Source organism: Temnothorax longispinosus, chromosome 8 (assembly GCF_030848805.1).
Source record: "Temnothorax longispinosus isolate EJ_2023e chromosome 8, Tlon_JGU_v1, whole genome shotgun sequence".
NCBI classification, from domain to species: domain Eukaryota; kingdom Metazoa; phylum Arthropoda; class Insecta; order Hymenoptera; family Formicidae; genus Temnothorax; species Temnothorax longispinosus.
The window spans coordinates 3,413,353-3,431,902 of NC_092365.1; the positions used below are offsets into that span (position 1 = coordinate 3,413,353).

At 44.3% G+C, this 18,550-nt stretch overlaps 1 protein-coding gene across 1 annotated transcript in view; it reads right to left on the bottom strand.

The window, feature by feature from the left end:
• Nucleotides 1-520: 520 nt before the first annotated feature.
• Nucleotides 521-18,550, bottom strand: part of LOC139818165 (protein Fe65 homolog) — a 155,410-nt gene continuing 137,380 nt past the window's right edge. Inside the window, exons 4-15 of the mRNA XM_071786741.1 lie at nt 12,122-12,289; nt 9,419-9,648; nt 8,607-8,725; nt 8,294-8,406; nt 8,000-8,198; nt 7,621-7,748; nt 7,443-7,448; nt 7,078-7,328; nt 6,638-6,840; nt 6,372-6,548; nt 6,112-6,282; nt 521-5,895 (exon numbers count right to left, since the gene is read on the bottom strand). Of these exons, the coding sequence (XP_071642842.1) occupies nt 6,133-6,282; nt 6,372-6,548; nt 6,638-6,840; nt 7,078-7,328; nt 7,443-7,448; nt 7,621-7,748; nt 8,000-8,198; nt 8,294-8,406; nt 8,607-8,725; nt 9,419-9,648; nt 12,122-12,289 (1,744 nt within the window). The 3' untranslated portion in view covers nt 521-5,895; nt 6,112-6,132. The remainder of the gene's footprint in view (nt 5,896-6,111; nt 6,283-6,371; nt 6,549-6,637; nt 6,841-7,077; nt 7,329-7,442; nt 7,449-7,620; nt 7,749-7,999; nt 8,199-8,293; nt 8,407-8,606; nt 8,726-9,418; nt 9,649-12,121; nt 12,290-18,550) is intronic.

An 18,550-nucleotide genomic window follows, 5' to 3' on the forward strand; every position in this document is an offset into this window, starting at 1 on the left:
AATATCTCATGACGAGAAAATGCATTTTTGCGGCAGTAAACGCAAGGTCCAAAATGATGAGGATTCTTGTCATCGAGGTTAACCCTTAAATGCCACCCGGGGTCCAGCGGACCCCAGACCCTTTAGAATGAAATGTTTTCAAATGTTCTTGCCAAAAATGGAGCTCATGCTCCCATTGATGATAGTTGAGTGATTGACCTACCCGTGTGTACACTTAGCAGTACTCAGTTTACTTAATTTTTTATACTATGTTGAAATTGAAATTTTAACAATATAAGCATTTTATTCTCTTTTCTAAGCCTTGAACTACATTGAAAATAATTTTCATAACTAAATATCAAAAAATCAATGAGTAAGGAGACATTTTTCATGCTGGGGTCTTTTAGACCCCATGTGTCATTTACGAGATTCTTGAGAAGTGTGGCATTTAAGGGTTAAATTTGCTTCGTTTGGCGATTCGGCTTACCTCGCTTCTTGCCGCACGAGGTTCTCCAGCGAGCTGGGAATAACGAGACACGTGAAAAGAAACAAATAGGCATTTATTCACAAGAGGCAGGTGTAGTTACAGTAGTTTCATTTCTGTCTTGCTTTTCGTATATATATATGTATATATATACGTGCATATATATATACACACATATATATTTATATATTTATAATAGTATCTTGTAACCGACCCGTAATCACCGATCGGTCCAACTACGCAATACAAATGGGCATGAACAATGGGGGCGGGTGCATACAAAGTGTTTGTCCTCTCGCACACGAAACGCGCCGTTTCTTCTACTCCGTTTCTCGTCTTCCAGTTTTTTTTTTCTTATTAATTTTTACTTTAAGCGCAGCGAGATTCTACTTTATAAAATTCTGTGTGTACGTATGCGCGTAATGTGTTCTCAGATAGAATCCCGCTGCCCCCGTTTTACTCGCACGCTGCGAATTCGCCGTGTCCCGATCCCGGCGAATCGCTCTGAACGCGGACGTATTCAGAACTCGGATGTCCTCGTCACACGCTTCTCACCTAATTAAGTGAATTCTCGCGGCACCTTGGAATGAGAATCGTTCAGGGGAGAGCCGTTCCGGTTTCGCTTATACGGGTGTAGGAGGTCAGCACGCGAAGTCGCGTATAATATCGCATACGGAAATGCAGTACGCTGCCCAAGTAGGAACCAATCGCCGATGTTGATTAATTCAATAAGAGGACCCTTATCCCCCCCCCCCAATTAATCGGCAGCTAATCCTCCCACAGAGACATACCGCATCGGCTCCCTGACCTCTCGCTCGCACGATTCCCACCCCTTTCTCAAAGGTGTCTCGGTGTGTGGTAACAATATATAATATATAGTATGACAATATACGACGACGGCGGCTCTTTAAATTTGTATCCCCTATAGTAACGCGACGATGACGTTGATCATGACAACAATGTAATAACAATGAGGCTTTTAGCGGCGATAGCGTGTGAGTAATCATAGAGTAAATCGATAATCAATTCGTTAATAATGAGGCGGACTCGTCGCGAGGCGAGTCCCGTCGAATGTAAAGCGCTTCCCTCGTGTCGAAAAAACGAATAATCAATAGAGCACTTAGTATAAAGGTATAGAGAGAGAGGTATGTTACTCTTCTCAAGGTAGAGAAAGAGAGACAGAGACAGAGAGAGAGAGAGAGAAAGAGACACTATAATTATCGATGAAGCAATCGTGTTTTTCTTTTTGTGCAGAACAACTTCTTCTATCAGTAGATTCGCATTTCTTTCTTCGTTTAAGGGTATTACATCTCACGGTAAATACAGTAAGGTTCGCTATGCTATGTCAATTATAAGTGGCTCTTGTCGTGTCTTACACCACTCGAAACCCACCCCCCTCCCCCCAAGCTCCAGACCACCCACCCATCATTCGAGATTATTTCCCCCCCGTGACGACGTGTGTCAACATCTATATAAAGAGACAGTTAAGCAATGCGCAATTTGTGTGAGTGTGTAAGTTCTTCTCTCCTCCACATGTACGCGTCTGTGCACACACGTGGCTGTATCTACTTAGGATCGTGTGTGCATGTGTGTATGTGTGTGTGTGAATGCGAATGATCGGTGCATCGGCACGTGGACGGTGCGATGACGTTTCTCCGTGAACGTGTCTGTCCGATGAAAATTCCATAGCTTCGGCCTTACTCTCTACACGTGTATATCATATTTACAGCCACACTATTTCTTAATTCCTCTCGCGCGCTTTTCGAGGCTGTTCTCCCTCTGAGAGGGGGGAAAAAAAAAGAAGAACAAAAAATGAGAGGGTTGAAGGAAACGCGGGCGGAAATTTGCCCTCACGAGACTCTCGCTTCTGCGAATCTTCGAACTGACGTTACGTCGGGATTCGCGATTCTCAGGAACGACTCAGCTTCGCGGAACGAATCTCAGCGTCGAGCTCCTTCAACCCCTCGCGACACCGCTATGCGATTCCTCTCCCGAGTTCACTGTACAACGCAATGTTACGCGACATTAAATTAATTTTAATAATTAATCGTGAAACAAACGAAGAAAGGATCTCGCGTCGATGGTGATGGATAAAGAGAGAGATATCGCGATGAACTATTTACATAATAATAATAATAATAATCGCCCTTCCTGATCAGCACAATATACTCATGCATACTCATCCCTTTCACGCACACACTCCCGCAACGCTCTATTATATCTTGTCTCTCTTCTTTCCGCTTTTTTCTGTTTGTTTTTCTCTTACTTATAACGCTACATAGAAATATCTTCGTTCTGGGTCCCGCACAACTTTGTATCTCTCGCAACGACGATGGCTCGTACGACGTGACCGTCCTCGCAGGACAACGAGGACCGCGTTCTTCGAATGGGAAAGGCTGCCTCTCGAGGAAAATGGGAGGATGCGATTTCAGTGGCTCACAGTTCCATGTCTCACTCGTTTTTATCAGGATATATCCCAGCAAATATCAACTAAGAATGACATTTCATCAACATTATAATTTCCCACTAAACAATATGTGTGATATAATACATGCAGCATATCGAGAAACACGGTAGTGTCTCGCGCCAAGTACACGAGACCGTGACTCTTTTACGCGAACGCACGAGCGTCATATAAAGCTCTTTCTCCATATAGTGGTCTTTTTATTTATCATCTCTTCTACATCCGCGATCAGCTTTGTGTTGGTCTTGTTCAGATGCTCGTTCTCGGTGCCAATGCTCGCTCTTGACATGTTTGATAAAGTTCTAACGACTGCTTTGTTGCGTAGCGTGCGTAATGGGGCACTTTCCATGCACGTGTTGCATAAAAGACATTGCTGATAATGGCATCACAGCGCTCGATATCCCCCCGCATTCGCCTGATTTGGATCCATGTGACATTTGGTTGTTCCCAGTATTAAAATCGATGATACGAGAAAAGCGTTACAATACCATTGACATATCTTTAAGTTTTTTTTCAGTTTGACATAAAATTTAATATTGGCTAATTGATCTAATTTATTATTATCCATAGTACTTTTTTAACAAGTCAATAAGAAATCAGAAAGACTGTTACAGCATGCAAAGAAATCCTGGTATGAAAACTATCGAGGAAGATTTGATTAATGCCTTACTGAAGGCAGACTTGATAACCGCAGTCTTAAACTTGACAAGGCCTTTTATAAAATAATAATATAGAATAAGCAGAAAGCAAAGATATTTTGTAGAATTCGTCCAAGAACTTCTGATAAAATGGAATATAATGTTATTGTTAGTTGAGGTTTGCTGGGATATAATCGTCGATAAGTGCCACTTGGATTTATTTTAGGGAGATGAGATTTGACGAACAATCTATAAATCCTTAACATATCAAGCTATCCTTTATGATCACCATATAAAATTAAAATCGGGCCGAAATCAAGGGAGGGTTGATTACAAATTAGACGTGTATTAGGGAGCACGCGTCTCGTCTAATCGTATTGTTCCGTATCTGTTACCAGCAAACAGCGGTGAGTCTCCTTCTCGCATTAATCGTCATCAGTATGCACGCGTGTGAATGTATACGTATTGTGGATTTGCGGTGCAATGCAATCGGATTTATACGAGTGTTACCACCGAGACGTGCCCGAAGTAACGTTCTCAGCTATCTAAATTCTACCAGACAGCGGCGTTCGCTAGTGCGAAGTGCAGCCCGTGGCTCGTTACATGTTCCTACGTGCGTGGGACGTGTGTCTAGATGCTGTGGAAATGTCTTCGTACGTGACGGTTTCTCGTGTTAAAACGATGTCTCTGGTACGAGCAGTATACATCCCGAGCGTGCGTCTCTATTCTCTGGGGTAGCGATCGGAGAAATTGCGATGGCCTGATATGCATACGATTTTTTTTTTCAACTGCGATTCGTCGTGCTACGATGCGCCTAGCGGTAACAATTATCATTTTAGCGTTTGCGCTTACGAGGATAACAATTATCACGGACGATAATAATTACTAATATCGTCTTTACTCCCGGTTTAACAGTTATTATCGCGCTTCTTCTGGATGTGTCGTGTAAAACGTTATTTGCGCATACAACGACCAGCTACGATCGCATGTGGCTTCGATACCGTTGCGCACCACTGATCTCTTGCGCCTAAGTGTCATTCCTCCCCCTGCCCTCCCCCTGGTCTAAAGGACGGTCGCGGTATAAGTATTTGTCGTATCGGCTTCGTGATCTCCGAGGTGCTGCAAAAGCTCTCCCGTAAAGCTCCTATTAATTCGCCATAAAAAATAAACTCCCTATCGGCCGTCGTGTAAACGTGCGCGCGCGTGTATCTGCGGGGTGTCTCTCCGGATCCGTCGCGCTCGATTGACGTACCATCGTCAAAATGAGAACGCGACGATGTCCACGAGAGGCACCCGGTCGCGGTGCTGGCCTGTGTGTACGTACGTGTGTGTATGCATATATATATGTATATGCGTGTGCGGGCGGAAGTTCTCCGCACTCGTGTACGCATGTACTCCGTGCAATCTAGTCGTCGTCCTCATCTCGCTTCTTTAATCCGTATAACCCGAGATTACACACGCACGTGTATGTGTTATATATTATATTTATATATATGCAAGCTCTCTATGGCTCCCCTCGAATCACCTCGAATGCCTTCGCGGATATACGCTTACTACTACGCTAATTGCAGAGCTCATTCACTCTCCGACACGCACACATACATACACAACTTGATTCGCTCGCGAGATCCCACCGGCGGGGCTCCTCCACCTCACCTCTCCCGCTCAAGCAAGCGAGTTGATTAAACTTACAACTAGCGCGATAATCACCATCTTGTATATACAATTTTTGCTCTTCGAACTCTTCCGATTCTTTCGCTTTCTTCTCCCCATTTCCGCCTCCCCTACCCTTCCCCCGAGCTTTCTACTCATTGATCTCTCGCGAATGTTGCCCACAAGCTGATATACGCTACCTCCTAAGGATTTCCGCGATAGGATCAACGCGTCTCGATATCGTCCCTGTCTCTCGACGAAACGCGACAAACTCGCGACACCCTCCCTCCTTTCATCAGACTCATTGCGTTAACATACATAACATCATATCGACATAGGTAAGCGTAGTCCACTATAGCTGTGGTATTGGTATAGCACTCTGCGCAATTTTTCGCGAAATTCAGTCGCTTACGTTGTAAAGAGAATATCCATTCGCCCTATGGCCGCCTCCCGGCACATCAGGCTCGCTCCCCGTGCTTCTCTACGGGTTGCTTTCCCAACGGGCGAACTGGATACGCCTGGTGTCCAGGGAGGGTGACAGCAACGACTTGAGGGACGCGCTCGGTGGCGAGCCGCCGAAGTACTTGAGCGTCAAAGGCGACTGCAGATGCCTGTGTCGAATCACCTCTCGCTCAGCAGGCAGTGGCCAGAGTTCCTAACATCGGACAATCGGGGGACTGATCTGATTATAATCCAAAATATTCAACCGCTTGTGTTAAAATATTCCTGTCCCCAACAATTCTATTCTTCCTTGTAATAGTTACGAGAAAACTAATTATATATTTTTGTATATATTTATTTAAATTTCTTGGTCCGATAAAGATTATTGATTAATTGATGATAAAACTTTTTAACATTGGGGAGGACAGCTTGATAATCCGAAAGTAATTTACCTGCAGCGAGAGAGCCTCGTCTCAGGACTCGCCCTGCTTGCTTCTACGGCCAGTCAAAGATCCAACTAGAGACTTCAAAGTCGCACCTAAACCTCTGCCGCTCGGAGTATTGAGACTGCTGGCGTTTCTGAAGCCCTGTGGATGTGCGTCCAAGCATTTCTGATACCTCAGCTTAAACAGAAACGGAAACATCTCCTTCATTTAATGTCTCAATTTAGTTAAGCGGATTTGCGGGGGGATTCTCGAGGGAGGATCCTCACCTTGCAAGCGGCTTCAATCGTCTTGCAGAGGGCTCCGCTACTGGGCTCGCAGTTGAAGACGTGTGCGATAAACAAGTCCTGTGCGGTGTGCATGATGAAAGCGCATTGCTTCACGTTGCGTCCAATACCGAGGAATGACAAGTAGCGTACTCGACATTCGGTGATGAGTTTGTCGTCCTGGGGAGATTACGATCGTTACGAATAATTGATTGCACTTTCATTAATTTTTCAAATACTTAAACGCCGGTATCCTTTAATTTACTCACGTTCGGCGTAAGAATGGAAATCATGCTAGGAGCTACGGCGACGTTGACGTTTCGCCATTGATTGATCGGCGTGTTCGCCACGATATGTTCTATCGCCTCGTTCAGCACTTCCATGCCGGTCGCCTGAGTAACTTGCATGGATCCGAGATACTGTGCTCGCAACACCTTCTTCGGTTCCTCCATCGGTGTTGGGAAAGATTGTGCTGCGCAAAAATATGACGATTATTTAACTTCTTGTTTAGCTTATCTGTCACTTCCAAGCAATAATTTTTTTTTATTAAAATCTGATTTTTAATCCCTGTTTGGAGATTAAATGTTTTCGTCAATTTATTGAACAAGATATTTTTTATAAATGTATTTCGTGATAAATATGTTTAATAAAACATTTAATTTTTTTAATAAAGCGAAAAATCTAATTCCAACTCATTTGGGTTACTTACTGACTAGTGCCTGGCCGTTTCTGTGGAAGCGCCGATGTTCCGTGGGCAGATTCGTAGGTCTCGTAGCGAGACTCGTCCGGCCGTTGATGTCCACCGGTTTCGCGAGAGTCTGATGCTGGGAACGCTCGATCATTATCTTCTTGCAAATGTCGCGAAGCGTATTTGCGATCGTGCGCGCCGGTATGTCGCAACGAAACACATGGCACATGTGTTTCCTGGTCGATCGGTCTCTTGCTACGTAAGCGAAGTCCCTGAAAGTAATAACGCACTTAAAAATCGAATGTTTGTCAGGGTGAGAGTTTTTGCTCTCTAATTGTACTCTTTACTTTACTTCAGGCGATAATTTACATCGTTGTATAACTTACCTTTCGCTATTAGATCCGTCCAAAGAAGAGCAGACATTCATGAAAACGATGTAAATATATTAGTAGAATAAACATATACGCCGTGTAAATAACGTTTGATATTTATTATATAAAAATTGCAAAATTCAACAATTAATTTTGCCTTGATTATTTTGAACATAATTAATAATTCACTCACCGACAGTGGTCTCTTCCTACGCCCCATACTCTAACTGTATGAATAGGCTGTGTATTAAGTACGGTAAGATTCTCCGGATCGATCAGCTTGAGCGCGCCCTCGTCCAAGTCCATAAATAGATCCTTGCCCTGAAATATTTCGTAATATATCTTTCATCGCGTGCTTATTGCGCAGCAAAATCGAAATCAGTATACCTCACTAGCCATTTAAGGGATTAAAAGTCCTATAAATATTCTTTTACAGCTTATATCGCTCATTTTGGATCTTATCATTTGTTAAATACACTGAGAGTCATCGTTTCTCCATTACCCGTACATTTTTAAGTTCACGATTAATAATACAAATTTAATCTACTTAGTTTCTTTCTGAAGAAACTTACATCGCCCCATCGTCCAACGACGTCCAAAAGATCGTTTCTACCGAGTGAGAGGTCCACGATGCATTTGTTGACAGCCTTGCTGCTCCTCTCGGGTGTTAGATCCTCTTCCGCGATCTCCGTCCAACCCAAGGATCTCACGGCGAATCTGATCGGCTTATCCCTGCCCTCGGAGTCCGCTCTAGCAGGATAGCTTCTTCGTCTGAGAAAATAAAAAAGAAAAATAAATAAAAATGAATAGGCGGAAAGACCTGCGAAAAAAAAACTTGTAGACTAATCGGGAGTACGTTCGCTTACTTGAGCGCCAATTCCACCTTCCTCTTGTTCTCCAATTCCTGGTCCAGGGCTGAACTTGTGTTGCTGCGAGTTACTGTGTTTACCATACCGCTCAAAGTGTGAAAATTGTTTATCTACAACATTAACGTTAGAAACGAAAATTACGATATGAGGCATAAAATACCGCGAGCTAATACTCGCTATGATAACGTATATTATATATATATATATATATATAATAACAACAACAATGTGCGTTTTACTAATAATTTATTCGTGTATAATAAAATACGTTACGTGATTTTAAGATATTTCAGCAGATTATTTTACTCACGCTATCATTATCCTTGACGAGGCTCCGACGCGCCTCCGTTTTCGAATGCAGAGGAGCCTCCGGCGGTTCTCTCTGTATGTTTCCGCTTTTTACATGCCAATAATAAGGTCCATTCTCATCTAAAATAGCATTCGATCCGATCGTCAATAAAATTCGAAAGCTACAATTTATGATAGCCGCGATAACTAATTTATCGATTATCAATTTTATCAATACCGTTTTATTAATAAAAGTAGACATGAAAAATGGATAAAACGAGAAGCCTGGAAAAATGGGGAAACGTCGATATCGCATCTGTTAAATGTATTTTTAACTTAACTCATTTTTATATCGTATTATCTCGAGCTTTAGCGATTTTCTTTCTCTACCGAGTATTATCTAAATCCCTGCCACATTTCCGGAAGCATCGGTTTGATACGAAAATCGCACTCGCTATCACTGACTGATAATCGTATACGGCTGCATTTAACGTTAAATACGAGCTTTTTCCGGCACACCGGTATCGATCGTCGTGATGTGCTCAAGCATCCGGAACTTCCGAGAAAATGCTGGACTTTCGAAAACAATTATTGAAAAATCTAGAAAATTTTTATTTCTCCACGTCAACATTCATTTCCATCCCGTTTTTATCTCGATATAATTAATAGATCTGACCCAATTCCTCACACAAGAGGATCTAAAAGTTCCTGACGAGTTAAAAAATTTTTTGCGATTAATATAAAAAACGATCAAAACAAAATGAAGGCAATCTTCTTAATTATTTGAAGCCAGCTCTTTTTCCCTATTTGGTGTAGCTCCACTCCGATATCTACCTTCGTGCTTCTGCCAGCCGGGCGGCAGGTTCTCGTCCTTATCCTCGGAATCGGTGCTGTCCACGTCCGACGGTTTCTCCTGGGTATTGTTCTGCAGAATCGCATTGTTCTTCTGGTCCTTCGGCTGTCGCCGTTTCACCGGCACCGCGTACAGCTCGCTATTCAGGCCACCCTCCACGTGCGGCACGCCGCCCATCTCTGCGGTCTCGTTGTCGGGTTTCTCGCAATAACTGTGGTGCAAAGCCAAGAAAAACCAGGGTCAAGAAACGGCGTTTCGGTTCGCTTCGAAGGTTCAATTGCGCTATCGCGATGTCCACTGAATACTCAAGCAATACAAAAGTCTAGACTCTTGGTTAAAAAAAAACGACTCTAAAGAAAACCTCGAGAATTCGGACAATTTTTAAAGAGTCTGGCTACTTCTTCAAACAAGTAGATTCATAATTTTTTTTCATTATCGCAATCACAAGCAATAAGAAATGCACATCTTCAAATTCGTACATTCGTAAAAATATTTTTATCCTTTGCGTTTATCGTGCATTTGTGGTACAAACGAAAAAGAAAAATAAAGAGCTAATGCTAGCGTTAAAAAAAATTGATACAACTTGTAAGAACTGCAGCGGAAGTAGCGAGTCACAGCTCTTGGGTTCAACAAGGAAACTAGCAATAATTTACAGTGCAAGCTACAAATTCCATTGCAATATGCAACTTCGGGGGAAAAAAAAACGTCCATTTTTATTTCACTTTGGATCTAAAAATGTCGTTTAACGACGATTTCCCGGACCCGACTGCGTTTTATTTGTTTAAATTTGTCTTGCAGCGTCACGAGGCGGTCACGCGACAGCGTTATCCACTGAAATTCTGTCCGCTCTTTCTCTCTCTTCCTCTCTCGTCGTATTATATCGCGCGACTCGTCATGAGAACGCGATTGTGGTCGCGCGCTCGCGTGACTTCGGGGAATTCCAGTTCACGACGTTTCATGGCGAATCACGATCGCCGAAATAAGCAGCTTGATTTATCGCGTCGTTTCGTCCGACCGTGTTTCGTCTCGCGAAACGCTCGAATCGCTCGGCCGCGCGCCGTTTCGTTGGGCATTCGCGGAGAGGACGCGTGTCATCGGCCACGACGGAATGACAAATTGATTTCCGCTCGTTAGATCGTCTGATCGGCCGTATCGTCTCGCTCGTAAAACCGCTATATCGATCCCACCGACGACGGAGCACCCCGTTATCGCAACCGCCGCCGCACGAGAAATCCTCGCGTGCTAATCGAAGCTCGGGTGCGACACGAGTCCCGACCGGGCAGGAGAGATTATTTACGGCGGTTGTAAAATAAAACGTCCTTTGCGCGAGAGGGCAAGGAGAAATTACGCTTTCGTAGTTGGAAATGATGTAGAATTATGTACCGTGTGCGTTCGCGAGGGGCTGAGGGACCCACGCACAAAGTTGAAATGACTGGAAATAAATCGCGGTGAAGGGATTGTAACAGGTGTCCGTCAAAGCGTACGTTCTATAAGTGAGGAGAGATTTCGAGCGTAATCCCACACTCGGAATGTTTTGCAGATAAACGCAAAATGATGTTTAATTTAACAAAAAAAAATTTCAACAGTCAAACCGAATCAAACGCAGCCAACGAGCGTGAATAAACACGAATGAACGACTCGCATTGAGTACTGACGGCGCCGTTGGAGCTCATCTCAAGCAAGCTCTGTACATATGTGTTTGTTCGCGCTCGTTTGCTTTGTCTATATCCGGCTTTACGCGCTAAACGTGCTCGCAGGACAGTTCAATGGTCCCTAATCATTCAGAACTGTTCATCATAGTCCATTTATCACGCATTACGGCAACGTCAGCGCAGAAACGTGATTGTTATCGTGATTTCACACCGTGAACAAATGCAATACGAAGCAAGCCCTGGCGCAAGCCAATACTCGCGTATTTTCTGTATGTAACGTCTCGCACTCGTACTGACTATTCATTCGCTTTCACCGCAAACAGAGTGCTATGCATTTTTTAAAACAAGGTGCACAGAAGAAAGCATCTCGGAAAAGTCTATTTTACTTTGTGATACAAGGGTCCTAGAATGTCCTAAACAAATAATATTATTTCACTTTCTGATACGCGATTATCGCGCCTCATATCAACGCGCGGAAGCCAAGAGGGCATGATGGCAAAACTGCGGAAAATTGTGCCCGGAGATACGCACTCCTATACGTCGTCGTAAAAAATATTAAGTATCGCGGAAACAAATCGCGTGAAAATAAATCCAACGTTCTCTCTCACAAGATAGGGAAAATTTTACGTTGACATGCGATGCAACGTCGCGGTTCAATCGAAGTCAAGCATATAGTGGTGCGCTGCTCGGACGTCGGTGCGGATTTCTCGGCTCAACGCTCGCGATTCGTCCCTTTAACACCCTCGATACTCGTATCCGTCGCGCAGTATCAAGCGACTACGCGAGTACACGTCTACAAACAGCAGCGGGGCAATCTGCTGCAGGATCTCGCTTGCGCGAGAACGGGAGGCGTTCCGTTTCGATGAGAGGACGTCGTTCGTTACAGCGAAAACAAACAGAAGCAACAACTTGGGCACACAAAAGGGAAGCGATGGGACGGTGATGGCAAGCGGATCATTATCTGCAAAGGGGTGGGGGTGGGTGGGGAAAATAGGGTATCACGAGACCACGAGGGAGTGTGTTCGTACGTACTTTCTCGACCCGGAAGTGTCCGTAGCGTCGATCGATCCCGCGGATTCCGACTGAAGGGCGTGAGACTGAGGCAGGATCGCGCTCGACGACGACGTGGACGACGAGCGGGGATTCCCGTTGAGGGTGTCGTCGACGAGAGCGGACTCCGCCACACCCTCGCAGCCGTACCTGAATCAGCATCGTTCATGCAACGCATTACAAGGGGAATATGAATGTACCTGGTGGATAATGGCAATGCCTGTCGTGATCGCTCGCTTATTAACCCTTAAACGGTTAAGCGATTCCCTTCATCGTTCACATTGGATCATTTTGTTATAAAGAGATTCGAGCATTTAAGGGTTAAGCTGAGCTTCTAATATTCAATTACTAAGTTTTACTATATATTTCTAGAGATATTAGTTTGGTATTTTTAAATAAATAAGTACGATATATTATTGTCGCGATAATGTTAATCCTAAATGATTAAAAATGCTCGTTATTGCGGATATCTGTTTTTATATATTTTGACATATTTTTTATAAATTGCGTGACATAATTTAAGCGCGATAGCCACGAAGTCGACGCAAAGCGCTATTAAAATAAAATATTATGTAATTTATTATTTTATACTCGTTTAACTCCGGGATGTACTCTCCCTGCGAGCGCACGCACTCCTTTCCTCGCGGATGGGGATCGCGCGGCTGCAAGGCATTTTAATTAACGATCGGGGAACAGTGCCAGGCACCGACGTGGTTAGTACAGGGTCGCTAACCATGTCGAAGTAATTAAGGGATTAGTCGAGCGGTTTGCTGACTAACGCCAGCTGCCTCTCTTGAGTATCGTTCGGGCGTTAGAGGTGGTACCTAAGGGCCCACGGTTCCCTTTGAACGCACTCAAGGAATACGGGATTCTATATAGACTTCGAGGTCTTTAATCGGCGGGATTATAACCAGCTACGTCAGTCCGTGAGCGAAAACTTTTCCTCGGCGTCGACTTGACTTACTCCGCTCGAAAGACGCTGTTAAAAGTTTTAGAGTGAACGGAATTAAAAATGTTTGCGCAAGAACAACGACACACATTTACTGTTTCTCTCTTTAGGTTCTCTTCAAATTTAGTAGAATCATATACAATTGTTATTTCATTTTACATCGATCAAATAGACAATCTGCAATAACTTTATCGAAGTTTTCAAAGAGGAATTATTTTATTTGTAAATAAAGGAATATGTAGTAACATTATAGCAAAAAGTTTCCGTCATTTTTTATAGAAACTTTATGATTAATAAAATTATTAAAGTGCATCCTCGTTTAGCCTGGCAGTCTGAAATTTTATCCCGCAGGTGCAGGCTGCGTGACACTTTATTGCTTCTCCCCTTTCGTTTAACCCTTCCGCCACGCTCTCGGGTGCAGTGCAGGGGTCGTTCTGTATTATCGGCGATCAGACTCAATTCCCTTTAGCGAAGATTGCGCGGTTGTTAACAAGAATTTGAGTTTCTGCTACGTTATTGCGTCACATCTATTACACAATCCTCGTTAGGAATCGGGCGGATGCACACTCGATACACACTCGGTATTCCCCGACTTTGTTAATTGCCCGATAATAATCGTGATAATTTCTCGTACGTGCCGCTAATTGGCGAACCTACTTCTCGCCGCTTGTAACTTCGAGAACTGCGCGTGTAACGTGCTATGGAAAGAAATTTTCTAACTTTTCTCCGTGTGTTGCAACGTCAAGAAAATATCGAACGTGGTTGAAGAAGGCCGCTCGAAGACGTGAATAAATCGGGCAGCGGCATAACTTTTTAGCCTTATAGCATCCATAAAAGAAAAGAACAAAATGTAATTGAATTTACAAAAGAGGCGACGCAGACGACGACGACGACGATGACGACACGCGACACCGAACGACATAATTTCGCGTAAATATGTGGGTTAGCGACGGCACGAGGGGTGCCTTGGAAATTCGCCAGAAGTTTCGGGGGAGTACCCTTGTATTTTGTATTAGGGCGCGAGAACGCGATCGATGAGACATCGGGACGTGTCTGCGGGACGAATACCGACGTCGATCGTCGATTAACACCCGGGGAATCCTTTCGGCATCGTTGGCACTCCTCCCCGGAATTTCGGATACGTCGAGTCGCCGGACGATCGGACGCAACGATCTATCGAATTACAAATGTTATGAGCGGCGTGACGCGCGCTCGGTTATTAAACGCGTTATTAATTCCGATAATATCGTAATCGGGTACGGGGGAATCGAGAGAGGACCGACGAGCGTTTTATCGGAAATGAAATCGCGATATTGACGCATTGACGTAATTCGTTTTCGAGGAACGTTAACTCGGTTCTCGCCGATAACGCTATAGTCGAGGATCGTTATTAATTCCGTTAATCCCCGGGATTGACGGTAGTAGTATATCGAGAATATCGGGTTATTGACACCGGTCGCGTCGATCGATCGACGTGTTCCATATGGCGTTACAAGATCAACGATCGTCTTGAACGGAGACGACGATGGCGGTCAATTTGAGAGGCCGAGACCCGAGACATTCCGAGATTCGTCTCGGATGGTCGCGAATCGATGACAATGCGATAACGGAACGCGACACCTCGACGAAATAGGACGAAATAGGAGAGATGTCTAGTAACCGTGTAAGAGAGAAGAAGAGAGGTGTCGGAGAAATTGAAAACTTGAAAAAGAACATCTTTTAGTTATTCGCGCACACACCTTTGGGAAATTCACGGTGTATCGCGCTAGCTGGCAAGAAGCAAGGATAAACTGATCGCGATGCAACTTAAATCAGCTGCCGCGGGACGGTAATTGTAATCCAGCGTACACGCGCGCATCGCCGTAACTTTCAGTCAGGTGTAATTAAACCCAATTAGGTCGTAAGGTGAGCAACTTCTGACGCACCTGGCTGGGTCGTAAATTACGCCGGCAAGCCTCCCCCTCCTTTTCCGCTCGTGTCTATCTCGCGCTGCCACCATGATTACAGTATTCGTAATTTTATGGTTTCTGCTCGAGAACGCGGATCATTATCTTTTGATTACATTACTATCGTCATAAATCGCGACCCTTTTCAGGGAAGCGTGAATTAAATCGTCAGGTAAGGCACGAGACAAAGGAATCGTTTCCGCAATTATAAAGCACGAAGAGATATTATGAAATGACAAGAAAAAATCACGAGAAGAGAAGCTTAAATACTGACGCCTTAATAATATTGTTCATCCTTTGAGAGAGTTCATCCTTTGGATTCGTGCCGCGTCGAACCTTAACGCGCCCTGCATTCTGTCAATATATCCACATAGCCGACGATCGGCTCTCCCCTATTAATGGAATCCGACAAACGCTTCACGAACGAGAGAGAGAAAAAGAGAAAGTTAGTGAAGGAAGGACAAACGTAGAGGTTGCAGAGTGTCGAGAAGGTCGGGTATCGGGCCCTCCTGGGCGTCTGTAATTCGCTGTCGGTGTTTGTCGATCGGCAGAAACAACGGCCGATCGACCGTGACGTGGACATCAGCGAGGGGCGATTTGCGCGAAGGGAGTTAAAAGAGAAAGAGGCAGAAAGGGAAAAAAGGCGAGAGAAAGTCCAGAGAGGAAAAAGTGGCGCACGGCCGAAACACCGTGTAGGTAGATGGACGTCCACGCGGAGTGCGGCGCAAAGTGAAAGAGAAAGAGAGACAGAGAGAGAGAGAGAATGGGAAAGAGAGAAAGAGAGTCGGGCTGCTCCTCTCCTCGCTCGATCAATACACACTACCAGCAACCACCCAACCCACCCTCCACGTCTCTACCCCACGGCACAACCCTCGACCACTGTGCGGCGCTCACCCGCCAACGTCACCCCATTTCGAGCGCACAGCTACCACCGCATTCGCACGCACACACATACACGTATATGCACGCCACATACATGCCGTACACACCGAGAGCAGGCGATACGGATCGCCGTGGTATCGACAAAGCCGCCGTCATTTTCGCCGTCTTTCCGGGCTGATTGGTCGAGATCGACTTTGTCGACGCGATTGACGAGCAATCGGCGAGCGTATTACGTGGGGGATCATCTCCGAAGATTGCGAGTTCGCGAGGATCTACGGAACCGAATGAACAGGCCGAACCTATGCTGGAACGAGAGCTCGTTTTCCTCCGCGAGAAGAATCGCGATAGTAGTGTAGGTGTAGGTAGATGGATGCGCGATATTACAAAGCTTGGTCTCTTATTGGCTAGGTTGGCTACCTAGAACACGTAGGATCGCTAGTTAGGCCTTGTGGAAGCTAGGGGAGGTATTCCCTGCGGCCCTTTCACCCTTCGAGTGGCTGGCGGTGCCGCATACAGCCCGCCGAGGTAATTAAGTTCTGCCCGATCCGATGGGAGGAAGCCTCGAGAGCTTCGGTGAGGCTTGCTCCTGCTTTCTCCAAATACATTCGGTGGCCTCGCAATTAAACCACTATTACGACTTTTTGAAAAAATCATTAATCCATGTATTGGTAAATTTTTTATGCCGCCAACATGTAACAAAGCACGCATAATTGAAAAAGTGAAGTAAACGTGAACATCATAACTTTTATTGCAAACATTAATTTATGGATAGATTAAGTAATTGCAAAGAATTTAAATAAATTAGAATACATAAAATCTGAATAAAAATGTATGTACAATACTAATTTAGTCTGCAAAATAAGATTCGATAAAATAGGTAACAGTAGAGCGAAAGGAGAAGAACAAGAAAGACCTAAATGCCAGAAAATAATGAATTTAAGATATAAAAAAATAGAAAGTATTAAGAGATAATAAACCGAAAGGCATGGTGCGGGGTCTTATTGGGTACATTGCCAAGTTTCGAATTTTAATAACACATCGTGTTATTCATTTTCTTATATAGACGTTCGTTAGGAAGAATCAGACAACAGAGTTCTCAAGACTTGAAGAGTTGAAAGCAAGGTCAAGCGACGATTGAAAGACGCCGATCTACGCACGCTTACGTGACGAGAATGTGTTCCGATATTGACTCAATTCCCACAAATAGCCGGATTCATGAAAGAAACTGAGTCACGTTCCGTGGGAAAGATCTCTAGAATAGTTAGAATTGAATTTACAGTTACAATTATTTCCTCTGAAATAATTATTGTCCTCCTTTCCTCCTTTCAGATTGCTTAAAATCAAGCGTAAAAGTCGTATCTCAAACTTATAATACCTGACAAATTATTGCGTGGGTAAACTACTACCCACGTGCGAGCTATTGATCTTAAAAGCGCGAAAATTTTCGTGTATATTATTATTAGGAGCATAAAAATTTTTATCGAGCGCGGTATAAGTTTATTAAGACGGCGCATAGTAGTAACAACGTTTGCTTTAGACACAGTAAACTATTACTGCTCGTTTCTCGTTTCATCGCCGCGCCGTTCTCAGGCTAGGAAATAGCGTCTCATCACGGTCGCCATAATAATGTCGAGGAATTTCTCACTCTCCCCCCGCGTTAATCCGTATTTAGATGAATTTTTTAAATGCCACGTTTCTCCGGAAAATCTCGCCGTTCGCAGAACAGAGTAATCTCACATTTTAACAAGATAATCCCCCCACTTGCATAATTTCGCCCCTTCGTGAGGCGCGTGTGTTTACGCCGCTAATTTTCCTTCATGTACTCCCGTGATTTAATGGCTTTGTCGAGCTTAACGCCTTTAACGAGCGCCTTCGCGATCGCGGACTCGTCCCGCCTTATAAAGACAAAACCGGGGGCAAATCGCCACTAAAACCTGTTTATACTGGGAGTAAAAGGATCGTTTCGTCATTTCGCGGGAATGAGCGTTAGAAGCACATCACTTGCTGCTAGAAGCCCGACCGTTTACCGGTCACCGTTTATCGCTTCATCATCGCGGGCCCGCCGCGGTCCACGACGCGGCCCTTTACGACGTATTATAAATCGCGTGTTTTTTCGTCGATATTTTTCTCTCTCCTTTTTTTTTACGCGCCGGCCGCAGCCAATAAACCTTTATGATTGGTCGCGGGTCGTTCCGTCGCGGAATCTGCGCGAAACACGGTTAATAAAGTTTCGAGCCGAGAGATGTACGGTTTTTTCTTTTTTTTTTTTCATCGAGAACCTCGCCCATTTCCCTCTCGGCGCCACTTTATGAGTCTTTTTTTTTATGGAACTCGAAAACTCCGTTCGCTCTCTTTAAAATCGACCCCTTTCAAGGCAATATCTGCCGTTTTACTCACTCGGCGCATCAACTCGCGCGCTGTCAGAGACTTTAATCTAACTTGCGCGATAAAACGCGATCAAAAGCGAATCAGCATCTAGAGCGTCGAGATTTTTATTTTTTTTTTTCAAGAAAAAAATGTACGCCTGTTATTATATATTTTTTTAGATCGGGTTGCTTTTGTCCCGGGAGTATCGATCCGCGCAAAATTGCATTTTACTTTGTGGCACCGTCGCCCTTTTCATATTTGATATCC